This window comes from Alligator sinensis, unplaced genomic scaffold (genome assembly GCF_000455745.1).
Source record: "Alligator sinensis unplaced genomic scaffold, ASM45574v1 scaffold138_1, whole genome shotgun sequence".
NCBI lineage: Eukaryota > Metazoa > Chordata > Crocodylia > Alligatoridae > Alligator > Alligator sinensis.
In genome coordinates this window covers 4881618-4901806 of record NW_005841862.1, presented here as the reverse complement: position 1 = coordinate 4901806, position 20189 = coordinate 4881618, and the positions used below count along the sequence as shown (strand labels likewise).

The following is a 20189-nucleotide window of genomic DNA, read 5'->3' as shown; positions in this document are numbered from 1 at the left end:
CTGGGCCATGAGTGTGATCTCCCTCTCCAAATTACCATCAAGGGAAAGACCCTGGAGGTAGTCAAGCACTACCTCAAAGGCCACTTCTTTCAGAGAGTGAACATTGATAAGGAGACCCAACACAGGATCCAGTGTGCAAGTGCCCCCTTTGGGAAATAGCTTTGGCATGTCTTTATTCATCATGATCTCTGGAAAAATACAAAGATCCAGATCTACAATGCAATCATCCCCACTCTCTTTTATGGATGTGAAACATGGATGACCTTCCATCGTCATCTCAAGAGCCTAAAGAGGTATCACCAATGATGCCTCTGGAAAATCCTCCATATGAAATGGGAAAATTGCCACACAAATACCAGCATCCTTGCTGAAGCCAATGTCACCAGCATTGAGTTGGTGATCCTCAAGCACGAACGTCGCTGAACTGGACACTGCAGATGCTTGACTCCCAAAACAAGTGCTCTTCTCCCAGCATAGTAACAGTCTGAGGTCTTATGGTGGCCAGAGCAAACATTGCAAGGACACATTGTAGGCATAGCCCAAGAAAACAGATGCTGACATCAAGAGTTGAGAGGAGCTGGTTGCTGACCAACCTCAATGGTACTGCAGCCTCAACCAAGTGGCAGCCCATTTTGAGGGAAAGTGTCTTGCCCTGGAAGCAGAGAAGAAAGCATAGAGGAATGAAAAGAAGAGGAATCCCAGCCTGCAGCTTACTCTGCCCTGCAGAAAGACCTGCAACTTCTGCAGATGGATCTCTGGCTCCAGGACTGGACTCTTAAATCACCTCAAGACCCATCAGTGAGCCATAGTAAAGACCATCTTCAAATCAAGGGTTTGCTGATGATGACCCCAGCCAATTCCTTCAGTACTTTATGGCACATCCCCTCCAGCCCTGTCAACCTGAAAACACCCAGCTCCTCAAAGTAATCCCTAATGTGTTCTGCCACTATGCTAGGCTGCTTATCTCCTCCTCTATTCTTGCTGTCAACTGCCTAGTGTGTCCAGAAGAAACACTAGTGTACAGCTTGCCACACCTTCACCCCTTAGATGGGGAAGGACAGATAGCTAAGACTGCAGACACAGGTGGCTTCCTTAAGCCTTCAACCAAACCAAGAAAATCCTCCTTCAGAAGTATCAAGATTTTCTCTAAAAACATGTGGCATGCACCCCACCACCCATGCTGTCTGGCCCAAGATAATGCTGTTAGAGAATTCCCATACAGTAGGACATAGTTTTTTTATGCACTTAGAGGTGCTAAATCCCTGTGAAAGCAAGGTCCTTTGGGTATTTTGCTAATAAAGATTATTTTATTAGAAAGATATCACATCTACCCAAAGAACCTTGCCTGCCTATGTCCTTAGACCAACACGGCTACAACCAAAATCCCTGTGAATACACAGAGTCAAGTGACACAGAGTCAAGTGTTATTAGTAAGTGACCCTCCTTTCCCACAGTCGTTGAAGCCATAGAAAAATCTTTTATTCTTCTGCCTCTTTTAGTCAGTAATGGATCCAGAATGGTGAAAAAGTGGACTGTGTATGCAGTGAGGTTACTGCACATGTACCTGGAAGCTGAGACTGGAGCTCTGAGCAGCAAATCACTAATGAAGGGTGGTGCAGCTGCACCTCCCACCCTGAATCTGCCCCTGGTGGGACAAATAAAGAAATGTTAATACCAATGCAAAACCAATTGGATTACTAGTTTAAAAATTTTGGAATGCAGCAGTATATAAATCACTTTTAAAAATGTTTAATTCACATGGGGCTTAAGTAGAGAAATAACCCTTTGTCAATTGTTTTGCAGGTATATAGACCGATATCTGAAACAGACAGCTTAGAGGATTGCAGAATATATCTAGAGTCTCTACCAGACACAGATTCACCAGAACTATTTGGAATGCATGCCTGTGCTGAAAGAGCCTTTCTGGAGTCTCAGGCACAAGCCCTTGTTGATACCCTTGCCAGTTTGCAGCCAGGAGTCATGATGGACACCCTGATAATCAGGTCAGTATTCTAAAAAGGAGCCTAAGCAAAATCTAGTGCACAAAACTAGAAGTTACTTGTGCTGATCCACAATTTCAATTATTATTTTCATGCACTTAAGCCTAATTTACCATGTCATTAAGAGTAAGGGCATACAGCATATTGTTAACTAAAAACATCCCTCTTCTTTGCAATGATATTGGAAGGTACATTTTGAACAGCTCAGCAAGAAGGGAACTGCTCTGTGAATGTCATATAAATGCCTTCATGTGTTTAATGATGCGTGTAATTTTGCCAAGTTTTCTTCTCTGTTACCCCAGAGAATTTTATTTTCCAAAAAAAATGTATTGGCAAGACAGATATACTGGAACTTCCCTCCTTCACTCTTCTTTTTCCTTTCTTCTCACCCATCTCATTCTTTGTCTGTATTAACCCTGAGGTTTCCTACCTAGTCTCTTCCTCCAGCACCTGATCCAGGATTTCTCAATGTGGGGTGCAGGAGCAGCAACCCCCCCACTGTAGGGGTGGGTACACCCCTAGCTCCCACTTTCCTCCATCCCCACCAATGTGGGCAGACTGCTCTCAAGAGCCTCCAGGGACTTTTTAAAGTCCCTAAAGCAGAGTCTCTAAAGCACTCCTCTCTCCTTCACTTTTCCTCCCACCTCCTCCACCTGCCACTGTTGCTTTCCCTGCTGTTCTGGGTGCAAGGGAAGCACCAGAGCTGTTCCTGCCCAACCCAGTCAAGCTGTGCCAGGGCTGGGCTCATCTGAAGATAGGGGCACCTGCACCAGCAGGGAAGGAAAGTAGGTCCCCCCTCGCTGCCCTGTGCCCTGGGAACAGGCATGGGGAAGGAGATGCCCCCTGCCCACTGCCACTGCCACTTTCCTCATCCCCAGCTGAGCCCAGTCCACATACAGCCTGGCTGGGGAGAACAGAAAGGGCTCTTTTTCTTTCCAAACCACCACAACAGTGAGGAAAGCAACAGCAGCAGTTGAGGGAGTGGAGAAATAGAAGGGGAGGGTACACTCTAACGGTGCACCCCTGCTGAAATTCTGTCCTCCCCTTTTCATTTTCTAATTCTTCCTTCAGTGCTGATTTCAGCAGAGTATCCTCATCTCCCTTCAGATTTCAGCATCCAGTTCAGCATTGAACTTTACTGTACAATTCCAGGAGCCTTGCCAACAGAACTTTAATTTAATATGCCAGACAATAAAAGGGTTTTTGACTTTAAAAGGTAATTGGTGTCTTCCTGGTTGTACATAGGATTTCTATTTCTTATGATTACCTAACTTCCACCAGATTGCTTCTGATATATGCATGCAGTGTTTGGTTTGGCAACCATCAGTCCTCGTGTATGTGCGAGAGATCACCCAGACCTTCAATGCATATGCCTAGGCAGCAGTATGGAGGAGTAGAGGCTGCCCAGAACTTCCATTCTCCCTTTAGGCTGCTGAGACAGAAACCAAAGGCCAGACTGAGTCCAGATGTTTGGTGTCTCCACAGCTGTAGTTGTATAAGCAGCCAGGAATTCAACCCGGGTCTTCTGCATGGCAGACTAGAATTCTACCACTGAACCCCAGGTTGCTCCATGTATGCAGTACTTTTGTGTATTGTGTATGTCAAATATATCTAGCCCCCAAAATATAAAAAAACACTAAAAAGCTATCAATGCCCAAGAATTGACTTGCTTAGGGAATAGTTATCTGTTATTCTAAGTTTAAAATAGTTAACAGCTGTGTCAAGGATCTGCCGTATCCTGTAGACCAGTGGTTCTCAACCTTTTTTGTACCAGGACCCATTTGCAAACATCAACAGCTGGAACTCTGCCAGCTTGAAGGGAAAAGCCACCATTTCCCATGTTTTTCTCCTTTAAAGGAGAATCTATTTTTAAAGTTTGTGACCATTTCATATATTCTTGAGACACCCTTTGGATCGCAACCCACAGGTTGGGAAATGCTGCTGTAGACAATTGACTTTTCCCCACTCTCAGGCTGAAAGGAGCAATCTTTTGGAGTGCCCCCCACACAGCGTAGCACTATGTACATACCCCCTCATCTAACGCTAACTACAGAAAACGTCCTCTATAACTTGATGAAAAAAACCCCTTATGGGTGGAATATATGACAATAAATATGACAATGAACCACAAAAGGAAACGAAACTAGATCCTCTCCTATCAGAGCTTCTGGCTTGAGCAATTTCAGAATTACAGACCTTGTTTTTTTGTTTTTCACCAGTGGTAGAAAGAGCCAGGATGAATTAGTACTGGAAAGAGCATCTGACATTCTAAGGCAGCTGCCCCTGACTGTAGAGGAGCAAGATACAGAACTGACACCTAGAAGTGAAAGCACCTCCAAAAGTAGAGTTACACTGGAGCGCCTCATGTCAGGACCTACTTGGGCTGCTCTTGCAAAAGCCACTAAAGGTCAGAACAATGGGTCAAACTATTCAACTAGAAAAGATTATATTTGGGGGAATAACATTTTCTTTTCTTTTAAAAATGCTCTCTAACAGTCTGCTGCACAGTTTCTCTCTTCATTTATAACAGGCTCCTCACCTCTGCAATTCAGTACCCTTCCTTTTGGGAGTAGTAAGGCATGACGTAGTAACTGCCCATACTGCACCGTGCACATGGTGCAGTTGGATTTTGCTGCTACGTAATCATAGCAGCGTGCTAAAATGGGGGAGCACGCCACTATGGCGACATAGCTACCTATCGTGTAGACCTACATGATTGCTACGTTGCTGTAGCGCACCATGCATCAATGTAGCATGTCGCTACATCACTGTAGGGCAACATGTAGATGCACCCTTAGAGGGCATTCTACCTGCTGCCACATGCTAATAACCTCACATTGCCATAGTATAGAGACCTCCAGCCAGTTATTGTAGAGGCTCAGCTCCACCCTGTGGTACTGTGTGGAAGGCTTGACCAGGAGTGTCGAAGGCTAGTGTACAAGGATGACCAGGAGTACGAGGATCCCCAAAGAGAAGACAATCCCTTACCAATTCAAGAGACTGTAGGTCCCAGGAAGCCAAAGCAACTGTCCCCTTTCTCAGGCAGCTATTTATATTGCAAATAAGCAAGTAATGTACAAACCCCTTGCCTTTTCACCTTAGGCAAATGTTTCTTGGAGCCTCTTCTCTACCCAGTGCTTCATATTGGGCTGACTGGCCTACTACCAGAGTCTTGTAGCATGGCTGGGCTAGCAGAGAGGTCTGTTAGGTCTCCGAAGCCATCTCAGTTCCTATTATGCAGCTGTCTATGTCTGGCTGGGTTTTTTCCCGGGGGGAAGATTTGCAAAGCAACTTTCTATTTTTCAGTAGTTTTATGTGGGAGGTAATTACCATTTTATGTATTATTCTATTATAATAATAATTAGCATTATACGTTATCCTTTCTTTCCTACATCAGTGGTTCCTACTTTTCAGCAGTGGTGAGGAGAGCAGCTTTGAAACAGAATGAGCAATTTTGTTTTCTGATTTATTTTTTTATTTTTTAGCAGTTTTCTTCCTCATTCAGGTTGGCCTCAGTATCTTAGAGATGACTGGAATGCAAACTGATTTTTTTTTCTTTAAAAGGAAATCTTAATCATATAAGAGTTTAAATTAGCAAAGATACACTTGAATTGTTGTGTCAATCCTACTAAGGTTGCCAGAAATTTTCCATATCTTTAGAAGAACTTTTATGGGTACCTGAATTGAAGGACAGATATTAATCCTCAATCCTTCAACAACAATATTAAGCACCTTTGAGCTCCAAAGGTGAGAGGCATTAGTCAGCTGTGATGAGTGCAGAGAGAAGCTGTTGAGAAATTAGTTAGTTCTGTGCTAGCTAGCTGAGAAATTAGTTATCAGGTAAGAAATATCCCCTTCTATACTCCCATAAAATGTTTATCAACTTCCTTGTAAACAAATTTTCCTAGAGACATTAGATCCATAGGACTGCGTAATAAGAAACAGCAACTCAGTGTAGCCAGTTATGAGCCCAAACAGATTTTAGGATACTTTGGGATAAATTATAATATCAGAGAATGATTCACCTGACACGTTTCTGCCATTCTTCATGCAGTAAGGTGCAAAAAACACCTCATAATCCTTCCCAGCATTTGATAGTAATCTGGGAAGTTTTCTAATATGAATTGTTCAAACATGTGGTTAGTGTTTAAACAGTGATCTGACACATATCTCACTACTATGTAGGAGACTAACAGGGAATCTTACTAACTACGTTTCAGTTCCGAAGTATTTTAAGATTAAAATGGTTATGTAAGATCACCCCATAGATCTGCTGCTAAGATTTGACCCACAGAAGCTGACAAAATGACACATTGTAAATGTATTACTAGGCTATATTAATATTAGGTTCATGTCTTTTCAACAAAAAATATATCTTTAAAAGGTCTGCAGTCTAAACTTCTTCCTTGTGTTGAGCCCCAGCTCAAGTCTGGGATCGTGCCCGGTATGCAAAAGCCAATAAAGATACCAGGGGTGAAAGTATAAAGATTTATTGCTAGCAATACAAGGTGCAAGCGGAATAATTTCACGTAACAAGCACACAGCTTCTTAATTCTAAGCATCTTTTATACAAGAGTATTGGACCTTCATAAGCATTCATTTGCTAATTGGTTATAAGGGAGTGACGCAAGGAGTTCTTTACTGAGCATGTCTCTATACCTGTGTTTTAGCTATGTATCTCATTTCCATACATGTATGTTTCATTAGCATACTTTCTCCCCACCTAGGGGTGTGAATCTTAATATTTAAATCAGCTCTTTGCCCTAGTCCACTGATTCTGCTTTTGTTTTCAAGCCTCCTTTATCTAAGACTGTCTCCTCCTTATCATTGCAGATGGGCATTAGTTACATAACAGAGACTTTTGCTTGGGCTTTGTGTAGTGGTTTCTAGGTCAAACCTGACACTTGTACAGTAGTCCTTACACAGACAAACTTCACAGTAACTTCAGTTGTAGTCTTGTCTAAAAAACTTTTGGGATCTGGCTCAAAATACAGAAGAAAACCAAACTGAGGTACTATCATTCGTTCTCTTAGGTTTGAGATGTTAGACATGCTTGTTATTCTTATATGCTCACCTCTCTATTTTTGAATATTGTTGTACATAAGGGGCAGAGTCTATTCCACCCATTTGGAGTGTATGTGGATGTAAGTGCTTCAGTGCAATCCTATTTACCCTGAATAGTTTCTGAAAAACTGTTCATTCAAAAGGTGAGTGGGTCCTCATCCTCACTGGTTTTTTGGATTTTTTTTTTTCTTTAGGGTAAGCTCATGCTTCTCAGAAGGTCGGGCATGGTGGCACCTTAGAAACAAACATGGCTAATTTCCTGTCCTATGGAAGAAAAAATCCTATCTAATATAACTTATTTTTCCACTGCCAGGACACGATCCCTTTATGAATTCAGCTTTGTTAACTGTTCTCCGGCAAGAGATTGACCGATTTAATCATTTACTGGCTGTAGTAATTCTGTCATTGCAATCACTTCAACGTGCTACTAAAGGGGAGATTGTCCTCACCCAAGGGTTAGAAGAGCTTTATCACTCATTGCTGAGATCCAGAGTACCTGAGCTTTGGCAGGTAAGGTTGAATCCTCACAAGCGACATGTACAGCATCTCTCATACATAGATCTGTGTGTGCGTGCGCGCACACGCACGCACGCACACACACACACATATTGTGCTCTGGTGAGAGTGATTATCCTGGAAACTTTGAACTTACTCTGTAAATTCAGAGCCCTAGACGTTTTGTGTAGGGCTCTTCAGAACAGGCTTATTATAGTAGAGAAGGTTCAGTTCAGGAAAAGTGACAGAAGTCAAGTTCTGACTAGAATTAAATTTTTTTTTGGTTTGCAAATTACTTTTTTTCTTTAAACAAGAAGAAAAGATGTGTGAAAATCTTTCCCAACATTTTTTATCAAATCAAAACTTTCTGAATATTCGCATTTATATTGTTTTAACTTCCCTCTTTTTTTCCTTTCTGTACAGTAAAATAAATATTGTTTAAGACGTTTTCCCCCCAATTTTTCATTCTTTCATTTTTCTTTTGGTGCTCCAACTTTTCAAAACTTCTTCAACTTTGGGAAATTCCCAGAAAGGCCTATGGAAAAAAAAGTTTTAATCTCTGTAACTATAAAAGTAGGAGAAAATGTTAAAAGTTGCCTAGCATCAGAGTTGGTTTAATTTTTTCTGTTTGCCAATTTTTCCAAAGTTGAAGAAGCTGTGAAAAGATAGAAGTGGAAAAAAGAAAACCTAAAATCGCTTGACATTGTTCATTTTATTACCTTCAATAGCAAAAATATAAGGAAGAAGGGTTAAGAAAGGGAAGGTGAAATAAAATGTTCATGTTTTGCAAAATACTGAAAACCTAAAAAGGGGGGGGGGGTTCAGCCTTGAGAAATGGAAACAAGATAACTTTTTAAAGAGTTAACTTTTTTTTTCCACAAAGTTGATTTTCCAATTTCAAACCTTTTGTGGCAATTAGTCATTTCTAATATATAAACTAGAGCCCCAAGTAATCCTGATGACGACCATGCTAGGCATGCTTATACACATTGATATACTATAACAAGATTTGATAACATCCAAACATGAAAATGTATTTTAAAAAAGCTAAATGCATTCTGTTTATTTTTTCTAACCATCTGATTTCTGAATTGTTGCTTTGTCTTGAGATCCACCCCTCCACCCCCACTTCACCTTCAGTTCTTTCGATAACTTCAGCAGCTCCTTTAGTACCATTGTTTTGAAGAGATTAAGAGGCATTTCCTTAAGAGTACTATTAAAAGCTTGTGAGTTGTTTCTCAGTGCTTTTTCAAGGGCTTTTAGCCTTTATTTTGTTCATGTCGTAGCATGATCCCCTTCTGTTGACTCACTGCCTGGTGGTGGTTCCAGTGTATGAACTGGCTCTATTTGATAATGTAGTCACTTAGAATTTATTCCCGCTTCAGTGAGATTATGCTTCTTAATTATTTTTGACAGCAATACTCCTATAAGTCCTGTAAACCTTTGGGATCATGGATTGATGACCTTATCTTGCGAGTGAATTTCTTTGCAACCTGGGCACACCAGGCCATCAGCTATATACAACTAAGGTAAAGTAGAACATGAAAGAATAAAGAGTCAAAGTGCCGGGCGGGACGACTATTAATGAAAACAAAGCACAAAGTGGAGCTCTGCACCAAAGAGCTAGGATGAGATTCTCAGCCCCATAGACTCTCTGTTTGAGGACCCTCTCACAAGCCCTGGCATAAGAGGCATTACTGAGGGCAAGACCACTTTATCAGAGGTCGGGTCAGAGCCTGCAGGATGGAACAGCCACAAAGGGCTTTAGAAACGCAACACAGCATTGCCTGCAGCACAAGAAAGCATGTTAAAACAAGGAGACTTAAACTGAGTAAATAGTATGATGTTATTGGATCAGTTTATGTAGAAAGGATATAAATTGAATTCTTGTCCAAGTAACTAAATGTTATTATAATCCTTGGAGTCATTGTTCAAATGGATTCATATCAAATAATCTAAATCAAAACTGGGTAAATTTGAACTCCAGTTTGTGATAAGACAATCTGTAACTTATATGTAATATATTGTTAAAGTCCATGCATTGCATACACTTAAAAGTTAAAGTTCATGTATCAGAAGTGTAACAGCCAAGATCCTGGGGCAGCTGCCACACTCTCAGAAGCAGCGACATCTGGTTGCCATTGCACTACCAGTGCAAGCACATGGAGGCAGCCAGTTTTTCCCACCCTCCCCCTCCAAAACTCAGCACCCAGAGCAGCTGCCCCTCACCCCACTGTAGTTACACCACTGCCAGATGTTGTAAATGGAGAAGCATGCCTGCTTCAACAGTCAATGTACACGGCAGGGAATCCTGGCTTTGTTAAAGTCAGTAAAACTTTGATTTCATGCTTACAAGCACATTTAGAGGGGCGCAGAGCCGATCTGCAGACCAGATTGGGCTCTGGCATTTTCCCCTCCCCGCCCAGTATGAGGCCCCCAGGCCCAGTACCACCCCCTCCCAGCCCAGTGTTCTGGGTCTCCCCATGGAGCTGGATATTGGGCAGCAGGGAAAGTGTGCCACTGCTCTCCCACCATCATATTTCTGGACCTGTGGGGAGCTTCACAGGCCAGCTGACACAGACACACAGGCTGGCTCCAGAGCTGGAGGTTGAGCACCCCTGGTTTAGAGCAGAGATGCTATCATTCATACCACTGACTTTGGGTTTATTTTGTTTTTAAGAATAGGTTTAAAAATCTAGACTAGAATAAACAACATGGCAACATGTTTAGCCTGCCATAAATATTAGCTTAAAAGTCCTTATACTGAGCCCAAGAATGACAAGCATGTCAGCTCTTAGGTCGCTAGAAAAATGCATCTTCATCTTGCTTGACTTATCACATGACCAGCTGTGCACAAATGCATGCAAACAAGAGGAGCAAAATTTGGCTCCTAACTTGTATGCTAGTGTCATATAGCTATTCTGCTCACCTACAGAAAAGAAGATAACCGTTGAACTGTGTATCCGGAATATGTTGTATCAAATTTATAAATATAATAAATCACAGACGTACTGAAGAGCCACTTTAAAATTCACATCATGCATTCACTCAGTTTATTCAATAGCTAGATTTGCTACCATCTTACTGCTTTGATTTCAGATATTCAGTCTGTAAATATTTAGTTTCTTCACCTATCTTTAGAAAATGTACTAGGAAATTTAGTTCATTTTCTAAATAACTAATAAATATCTTTCCAAATAAGTGACAAAGTTGGTCATGTGTGTGCATGTGTGTGTTCATGTTAAACACCCTACTTAAGCAGCTAATGCACCTTTTATTTAAAAACAGGTATAACAATTTAACGATGTTGCAGAAGCAAGCCAAAGCATCCAGGATACCATTTTTGTCACAAATAAGTGAGAATCCTAACACCGGCGTTCAAGGATCCCCTAATCAATTCTGGCTTCCAGGATTTTTCTTCCCACAAGGTATGGTAATAATAGACATTCAGTAACACTAAATAGCCACTATTTTGTTGGGGAAATATAAGTGTGGACCCAACTATAGGCACGCACGTGCTTCTTGCACATAAGCTTGGAATCTTGAATAATGATAGCTATCAGGGCTAGAGGTGCAGTTAGTGGTACAGCTGGAGCCTGGAAATATATCAGCCTTGCACTAAATAAGCAACGGGGCATCTGTTCTTTTGTTTGTAGCAAGGCAATCAGATGGCATAACTGCAGGAGCTCTCTGCTTTCCCAGAAATTAGCTATGTGCTTGCAGGTTTCCTGAGCAAGCTGTCAACTGCCAAGAGAGGTCAGTACAGAAATCTGTCAACAAGTTAATTTCCCACCGAGTGGGAAAAACCACTGGCAGGCCTGTTTGCCACCAAGGTTCTCCTCTGTTTCAGGGCTGGGCAATTATTTGGCCCACAGGCCACAAAGGTAGTTTTATTGAGATGTCAAAGGCCAACTAAGGACTAGGGGTGTGTGAAGCAGGCTCTATTTGATTTGGATTGATTTGGCCCGAATCAGGGACAGTGATTCGATTTGTTGATTTGGATCACTGTCCCCAACTTGATTCAGCCGAATCCGAATGTGAAGATTCGATGCGGAGTCAGAGAATCAGCGATTCGGATACAGACACAGCTTTAAATTTTTTCTACATGCCTCGAGGTACCAGTGCAGCTTATGATCACTGCGATGCTGGGGCGCATGGAGCGTCTCACAGGAATGCAGGGGGGCTCTCCACGGGCTCGGCCGTGAACCCGGAAGTGGATTGGACGTACTTCCAGTCCATTTTCGGGTTTGTCGGGGAGCACAGGGGGGCCACCCTGCTCAGCAATCAGCCACGGGGGACCCCGGGGGCCCCCCCCAGATGCAGGAGGCACCAGTCACCAAGCTGGTGGGGCCCCCCTGCGCGGTCCCTGGCGAACCCATAAGGGCTTCTGGTCCACTTGTGGGTCTGCTGCTAAGTGCATTGGGGAGCCCCATGCGCTCCTGTGGGATGCTCCATGCGCCCCAACATCTCAGCATTCATGAACCGCCTGCTACCTTGAGGTATGTAGAAAAAACATTTAAGGCTGTGTCTATGTTAGAGTCGCCAAATCATTCTGAATCGATTTGGAGGGTTCCGATTCAATTTGGAGAGATTAAAGGGTCCTTTGATTCAATTTGGAGATTTGGCCACCGAATTGAATCAGGGACCGAAGCTTCGCACAGCCCTAGTGAGCACCCTCCCACTCTGTGCAACGACTCACCAAAACACCCTATGTGGCATGGGGCGGCAGGCAGGCTGAGAGCAGTGTTCAGGAATGGGAGGGGCAGGGTTGCAACCTGCTGCCCACACACCGCTGAAACAGGCACAGGTTCCATGGGCAGGGGCATGCAGAAAACAGATCATAGCTCTGTCCTGACCAAGACCCCATACTGTCACCACCCCAAGATCCCAGATCCTGTTGCAGCTCCCAGGCTGTCTCCATGGAGACACCAGGATCTTGGGGAGGTGACAGGGCTTGGGCTGCGGCGTGCCCTGCCCCTATTGCCACCGTGCCTGAACTACTGGACAAAAATAAAAATATAAAATTCGGTCCACCAGCTGCATCCAGCCCAGGGCCCATATTTTGCCCACCCCTGCTTTGTCTCAAGCAACTTCCATCCAGGCTGGGTCTGAGGCAAGGAGGCTCTGTTCCACCACCTCCCCACCCCACCACCCCCTAGCTCTGTCCTAATGTAATTTTCAAGTAATTAAGGCTGCCAAAGGTCCCTCTGTTAGGGCATGTTCTCTTCAATCACTGCTACAAAAATAAATCACACCAGTTCTTGTACTTTGCCAATACACATTCACTTAATAATTAGCTTTGATATAATTTTATTATAACTTCTGGCTGACCAAGTTTTAGACACTCATTTGACTTAACAAAATGGAGAGGACTCTTTTGGAAAAAGTTGGCCAGTTGATACTTACTTTTCAGCAATTTTTTAAGGGTAATTCAGACTGAGCATTTTGTAGGTTACAAAATAATGCTGCAGCTTATTCAATGGTACTGGCAATCCGTCCCAAGTACTATTCTACCTTTATTTAAGTATTTAAATACAACCAGGCTGATATTATACAACTTTACAAATTATACAATCAAAACTTTTTGGCATTCACAACTGATTTCAGTGAAAACAAGACAGACATATTGGTTATTAAACTGTAATAACAACCAGACTGCATATACGCCACTCACGTTCATGTTAGGTGTAAAATGAGCAGCACAAAATTAACCGAGGGAGGAAGGCTGACAATACCCATCCTGATTTTACTGAATGTTTAATGCATTCTTTGAAAAAGCATTACTGTAAAATTAACTCAAATCATGATTATACAACAGTGCTGTCTAATATTTTAGCTGGTTTATCTAGTATTATGCTGAAAAACAGAAAAATAGCATTATATATTTCTGTGCCATGGGACTGTTGAACAAATCAGCAGTGGCAGTGATTGCTCATGGTCAAGGATGATCACTCACAGGTCAAATAAAGGGTTGTAAATGAGTCCATTGATCGCCTTTGGAAACAAAATATTTGTGAACAAGGCAAAACTGATCTAAAAGCCATCGAGCTGGAGGGACTGCATGAAGCCAGTTCTCCAGTCATTTTGAGTTCAGGACTGTAAAGCAAATGCAGTTTAATTTGAGGCCCATCTCAAATACAAACTAGGATTCTTCCTTTTCCTCTCTTCCTGCTTCTCGAGTACAGAATGCTTGCATGTCACACCCAGCAAACAGATTAGTCTCTCTCATTCCTCTAGGCTTTCTTACTGCCGTGCTTCAGAATTATGCTCGCCAGAATGGCATACCGGTGGATACTCTTACATTTGTCCATAGAGTTCTCCCAGTGGCTGAGGATGAAGAATGTCATCTCAAAGATACAAAGAGAAAACAGAATATACTTCTCGCTGCTTTTAAGGTAGGGGATGCAATAATTTAAAGCCAGCAACTCTAGATGTAGCAGGCAAAGTCAAGCCTACAGCAGAAGGTTGCTTTATTTTATGTACTACTTGTGCCTTCTGCAGGCTATTCCTTAACTGCTCCATTTAATTTCTGTCCATAGTGCTCGTAGGGTTTGAGAGTGGGTTTTGGTAGCAATGCATATCGGAGTAACACACAACTACCTACCTCACAACAGCTCATCGAGTGAAAGTCCATTTGTAGCTGGTGCCAAGGGTTAATGTATCCATACAGTACCTTTGCTTTGTAAGAACTGTCCATTTATAGTTTAGTAGAGAATTAGAATTAGACAATACAAAGTATTGCCCTGGAGAACAATGGGACCCCTTGTGGCACTGGGGAGTTCCTGCCCTGACAACCATACAACAAAATTAATGGGAGGAGGTTACAGAAAAAGCATTAATTAGCTTTAGGGCACATTGTGGTGACTTAAAAGGCAAGTTTGTGTTTTATTATATCACAATATGTAAAATAATCATTACCAATACATGTAAAAGCACTTCAGAACTGAAACAGTTCAATACTTTTTAATATAGTTTAGCTTTTCTGAAAGCTTATGAATGCTGGGAAAGACGTGTCCTCACCCTCAGCAAAGCATTTTCTTCTGTCTGATCATAGGGATCTGCCCCCCCTGAAAATGGTGTTCTAGTTTTTGGCTTATATATAGATAGTGCACGATGGAACACAACTACCAATCTGCTGGAAGAGCCCTGGCTTCAGGAGAGATTTTACCTATTCCCCAAAATGGTTTTTATACCACACAAGGTAAAACTTATGCTTCTTAATTAAGTTTTGCTAGCAGTGGTCTATGCAATTTAAGCAAACAAATGTGAATTTCATATCAGTTGACTGGCTGTTGTAAATGCTAGTGGCCTCTTTTTTTAGGCTTTAACTACCATTTTTCCTCCAGGAAAGGCTAGATATAACTCTCTCTAAGCCAATGAGATCAGATGCCTTAATGAAAGTTCATTTTCATTTGATTAAGTTTATAAACCAAAAGAACAACTACATACTTGACCATAATTGTAAAATATAAAAAGAATTTAACCAACTTCTACGCAACCTAAAATAATTTTATTTTTAGGTTAACACTTGTCCAGAAGAACAAGACAACCTAAGACTTTATGAATGTCCACTTTACCGAACTCCCCAAAGAGCTGGAATACTGTCATCAACAGGTCTGTCCACTAACTTTGTAACTACAATCAATCTGCCAACCCTAAGAACTCCAAGCTATTGGATAACAAGAGGGGTTGCATTGTTATGTCAACTGGATCATTAAAATTGGGGAAGGGGAAGGCGGGGGGATTGGGTAGGAGGAGCAAAAGTTCCTAAACTCCATCTGGTGGAAAGGTGTTTTAGTCTCTTGAAAGAATGGTTATACTGTGGAAACTATCAGCAGTTCATCTGGGCTCTTTATAGAATATAAGTGCTATTTAAAAGGAGAAGGAAGTACTTTAAAAAATGTGAAAATCCACTCCTTAGCTTAAATAAATCTTATGTATATCAAACCATGTATTTTCAGTCTATTGTGCACTTTCTTCTTGTGTTGGTTCTCTACAAATATTGAATTAGGTTAACACATGTCCAGTAGTAGTACAAAACAACCTAATGCTTTATGAATGTCCACTTTACCAAACTCCCCAAAGAGCTGAAATACTGTCATGGACAGGTCTATCCACTAACTTTGTAACAACAATCAATCTGCCAACCCTAAGAACTCCTGAATTAGCTGATGAATTCTCTACAAATAGGTTTAGACACTCTGGGGTAGACACAGGCATCCTGTTTATGGCAGGACAAGCTATGGCAGGAAAATATACTATTTTCATAGTACATTTGTCTGTTCAGACATCCTTCACAAGTGTCCCAGGACAAAGCCCAAAATCTGCTGCCACAGAGTGTGTGGTGATAGTTTGTCCCAAGACATTGCAAAGGGCAAACTGTCCCCGGCAATGTGGCAGAACAGAGAACCTAGGCTTCCCATCTCTCAAGCCACTGCCTTCCTTCTGTCCCAATCCCAGTCCCTTTTCACCCCAGAACAAGAACGTTTGAAAGTGCAAAAGTAGTAAGGGGGTTGGGGGAGGATCCTTTGCTCTACAACATGAATGAAGCATGAGCCCTGGAACCCCCTGCAGGAAGGAGAGGTAGCATGGGTTTGTTGTTTCAGTAAGAAGTCTTGAGGTTCCCATACAGTTGATGATATAGGAGAGGCAATACCATTTATTTTTGTAGTCCCCCAGATGCAAGCGCCTGAAGGGCCAAAAAAGTATAAGTGAACACTGACACCTGAAAACTAGTTTCTCAAATAATACATGATTCTAGTTGATCCTTCATTGAAGACATGTAGTTAGATACAGAAATGTGCAGTCAACTACGCATGATGCCATTTTTAAACAAAACTTTATTGAAGCTTACAAATGTGTTTGTATTAAGCATTCTACTTGCAAGTCAATTTTACAGCTAACACACGAGAGTGGACAGAATCGACATCAGCCAGGAGCCATGTCTCTGAAGGAAGAGTACACAGAATGTTAAATCATTTGCTCTCATCATGTGGTGACAAAATTTAATAAGCCTCCTTCAATGCTGTTACAAATACCACTACTTGTTTTTTGTTCCAAGAATGAAAATGTCCAGATTAGAACATTTTCCCTAGAACAGCTACATGGACCTTCTGAGGCCATAGCCTGCTGAAGAACAGACATGATCATCTTCAACAAGTTCTGCTATATACACTTCAAATGTACAATAGTAACTAAAATGGCTCATGTACAAAATAAAGCATTTTAAACACACACTAGATTTCAATTGCATCACTATTTTAAAACACACTTAACTATTCAACCTAAAAACAAAACAGAAAACTCGCTACAAATCATAACCATGAAGGTACTTAAATTTCCCTTCACAGTACAATTAAAATGAGAAAATCATTATTAGTAAGTCTTTTTGGGGGCAATTCGTGCCCTACATCCTCTTATTGGAAGTACCCAAAAAACTACCAATTTAAAAAAAAAAAAGACAGAAAAGGATAAAAACTAGTTCCTAAAGTTAATCAATACAAAAATGTTTTAGCATCTCTCTGGCCTTATAAACTTCATGTATTAAAATGCAAATTTATCCACTTACAATTTATTAAGTAGAAATTAAACTATTGCAATAGGGGAGGATTCACAGATATTGAGACAACTAATTCAAGTTGCTAAGAAACTCACATTAGTTAAAAAGTCAAAATATATACAAAAATATATTAGCTAGTGTGGTTGTAAGCTTAAGTCACAGGTTAATGTAAAAAAATTAAATAGCGATAGTGAAAAACTAGCTATTTTTCCCTATTTGCAACAGTATAAAAGGCAAACCTGCATTTGAGGTAGCGTTGCCAAATTCACAAACTTTGGATTGAAGAGCATATTTTCTATATTTTCATAGTATATTTGTCAATACAATATTTAAATGAACACTTCAATTGTTTCAGGAATTAAATCCATACATTACTTTACAAAAACCCTTATTAAAGGACAATTTTTAAAAAAATACTGGAAATGGTTTTAGTTAAAAAGCTTCTTCTGCTCCTAAACAAGTTATTGCATTTCACATTCAAACACTGTACAGCAAAACCGGGAAGGTTTATATTATACAATCAGGGGGTGCTATGGTACATTTAAGACATATTTTACATAACACAGTGTAAGCCAACTATTGCCATTTTATTTCAGAGGCAGCACAAGCCTGCACCACACTCTAAATTGCCTTTCATTTCTCATGGGATGCAGGACTACGGTTTTTGGCTGCACGTGTCCAGAAACCAGCTAGCAATTCCAGAACAAGCTGGCTGAAAATCCTGTTATTCTTTTAGAAGAAACAAAAACCTATTTTACATCACAGTGTTCAATGAAATGTAATTTTAAAATGTAAACTCAGGAAATTAAACCTGAACTCAACCAACCCCCCCCCGGACTCCAAGATTAGAAAAAAAACCCAGATACAAACATTTCCATAGTTTTGATTGACCTTGCACTAAATTCTTCCTCCTTTTCAGAGTTGTTTCTAAAAGTCACCAATGAGACAGTCCATTTAACATAACTAATGCACATGAGGTTATTTGTTAAATGCAGCTACTACACTGGACTGCTTAATCACATCTTTAAAAGCCTAAATAATTTACCAAATAGGCCAAGTGCAAAGGTAAGAGGTATGCTTTTATTTGCAAAATAGCTGTAATTTCGTAGCAGTTTGCAAACCATGTTCCTGGAGTGTTTAGTAGATGTAAGGAATTATGCGGTATGGTACACGCTGACAGTATCTGTCCCACGCTAAACCATATTTTTTCTTACACTGACGTCCATCACGAGCTTCTCGATGAATGATGAACAAGGTGAAGTAAATCGCATAGAAATATGGTAAAATGTGATTAAAGCCTGTAAACAGAGTTAGAGAGTCACTGAACATTTCCATTTAGCTATTTGGATAGAGTACAAAATATAAAGCTTTGAAATACATGACATGCTGTGGGACTTCCAATTGTCAGCTCCCTCACACGAGGGTTCAGGGCTATGAACTTCAACTGTAGGGAGACAAGTCCCTGAAAGGGGAAAGATTAGGACAGTCCCCTTTCCAGTGTTTCCCTACTGGCTGGGTTAGGCAGCTCCTCACTCAGGGTGCTGACTTTTGGGAATCCCATTCTCGGTTATCTGATTTCAAAATGGAAATTCAGTTTGGTGCCCAAAAGTTAAGAATCACAACACTGAGACAATCTCCATTGAGATCCTAGCCCTTGGGCTCTATTTTGGACTAAACTGTTTTGGGGATTGTTTTTCACATGTTTGTATGTGAATGTGATAGGCACAAAGAATGCAGGAGAAAAGGATGGTTCAATTTGATCTATAAAACACAGAAAGCAGTGGGGGGGGGGCATTTTTAAATATTAAAACAAATTATTTTGCACTGGCACTCACTGACAACAACTAATGAGGATACTCAGCCAAAGCAGAGACAAAAAAGGGCTCTGAGAGATGCATACAAAAGCAAGGAAGTGTGGAGTTAAAGTTGTATCGTGACCAGGACATGTTATCTCCAAACTCAGAATTAGAAAAGAATTTGGGTAGTGAGGTTTAAATTAACTTAAACTATCATAATTTCAGCTTCTAAATATTTGACTTAGATTTTTTTAATTCAATTTGTTTGATAGTTTTCTGAAAACAGAAGTTATACGTTTCCTCAATTTCCATTCCACTTGAAAAAGAAATACCAAGGTATAAATTTCATGAGGTTTAAAATAAAAAGAACTAAGAGATGCTCAGTAATAAGATTTCCAATACAACTGCATCCATTTGCATTTGATCAGACAGATGAATTTGAATTAGAATATTTTATACTAGCAATCAGGCCTAGTATAAAATGATGATACCTTTTATTAGAGGTAGAGATGATACCTTTTATTAGACCAACAAGATTTTTGCAAAAAAAAGTCTTTAATTGCAAGCTTTCAGGCACAAACCCCTTTCATCAGGCATTGGAGAAAAGATTGTAATAGTTCTCCTGAGTAGAAATGAAAGTTCATATTTCATAGGATTTCACAGAGGAGTCAACAGATGGAAAACTCCTCTGGGCAGTCAGTTCAATATTTTATACTTAAACTTCTAACCATGATTGGTGATACACCACTGAAAGTAGCCATAATGTAGCTGGCAGGCCATGAATGAATGAATGAGGTCATCAGCCATCTGCCCTCCCCAGACAACACTGGTGCAGAGAAGGATCAGAGGTAAAGCCAAGAACTGAGATGAATCCCAAGAGGAAGAGAAGAAGCTATGTAGTAGGGAGCCAGGTTTCAAATCAGGTTTGTAAGTGTGAAGTCTGACATTCTGTTTAAGATGCCAGGCCCTCTGGAATCATCATTCATTTCCATTAGGAATGGAAGTCAGATGCTAGCACACATGCATTTCTGATAGCAAGCACTTTAGTTTCAGGAACTTACCACATGGTAGAGACCAAGCCAGAGCCATAATGACGTCACCTAGATAGTTAGGGTGACGAACGAAACCCCACCAATCTGAGACTAGCAGACTTTTTCCAGTTGCAGTAGGAATACATTTCAAGTCTGTGTACAGAAAGCAGCATGCAAAGTATCATATGTTAAAACTGCATTGAAAGCATATGCAAGAGAACTTAAAGAAAATAAAATAGGAAAT

At 40.9% G+C, this 20189-nt stretch overlaps 2 protein-coding genes across 2 annotated transcripts in view; one reads left to right on the top strand and one right to left on the bottom strand.

The window, feature by feature from the left end:
• Positions 1-17707, top strand: part of DNAH14 (dynein axonemal heavy chain 14) — a gene marked incomplete at its 5' end in the record, with an annotated part of 183029 nt that extends 165322 nt beyond the window's left edge. Inside the window, 8 exons of the mRNA XM_025216414.1 lie at positions 1804-2003; positions 4220-4407; positions 7378-7574; positions 8976-9088; positions 10848-10987; positions 13797-13954; positions 14614-14760; positions 15080-17707. Of these exons, the coding sequence (XP_025072199.1) occupies positions 1804-2003; positions 4220-4407; positions 7378-7574; positions 8976-9088; positions 10848-10987; positions 13797-13954; positions 14614-14760; positions 15080-15277 (1341 nt within the window). The remainder of the gene's footprint in view (positions 1-1803; positions 2004-4219; positions 4408-7377; positions 7575-8975; positions 9089-10847; positions 10988-13796; positions 13955-14613; positions 14761-15079) is intronic.
• Positions 17708-17860: 153 nt separating this feature from the next.
• Positions 17861-20189, bottom strand: part of LBR (lamin B receptor) — a 28481-nt gene continuing 26152 nt past the window's right edge. Inside the window, exons 12-13 of the mRNA XM_006016577.3 lie at positions 19976-20098; positions 17861-18416 (exon numbers count right to left, since the gene is read on the bottom strand). Coding sequence (XP_006016639.1) covers positions 18256-18416; positions 19976-20098 — 284 coding nt within the window. The 3' untranslated portion in view covers positions 17861-18255. The remainder of the gene's footprint in view (positions 18417-19975; positions 20099-20189) is intronic.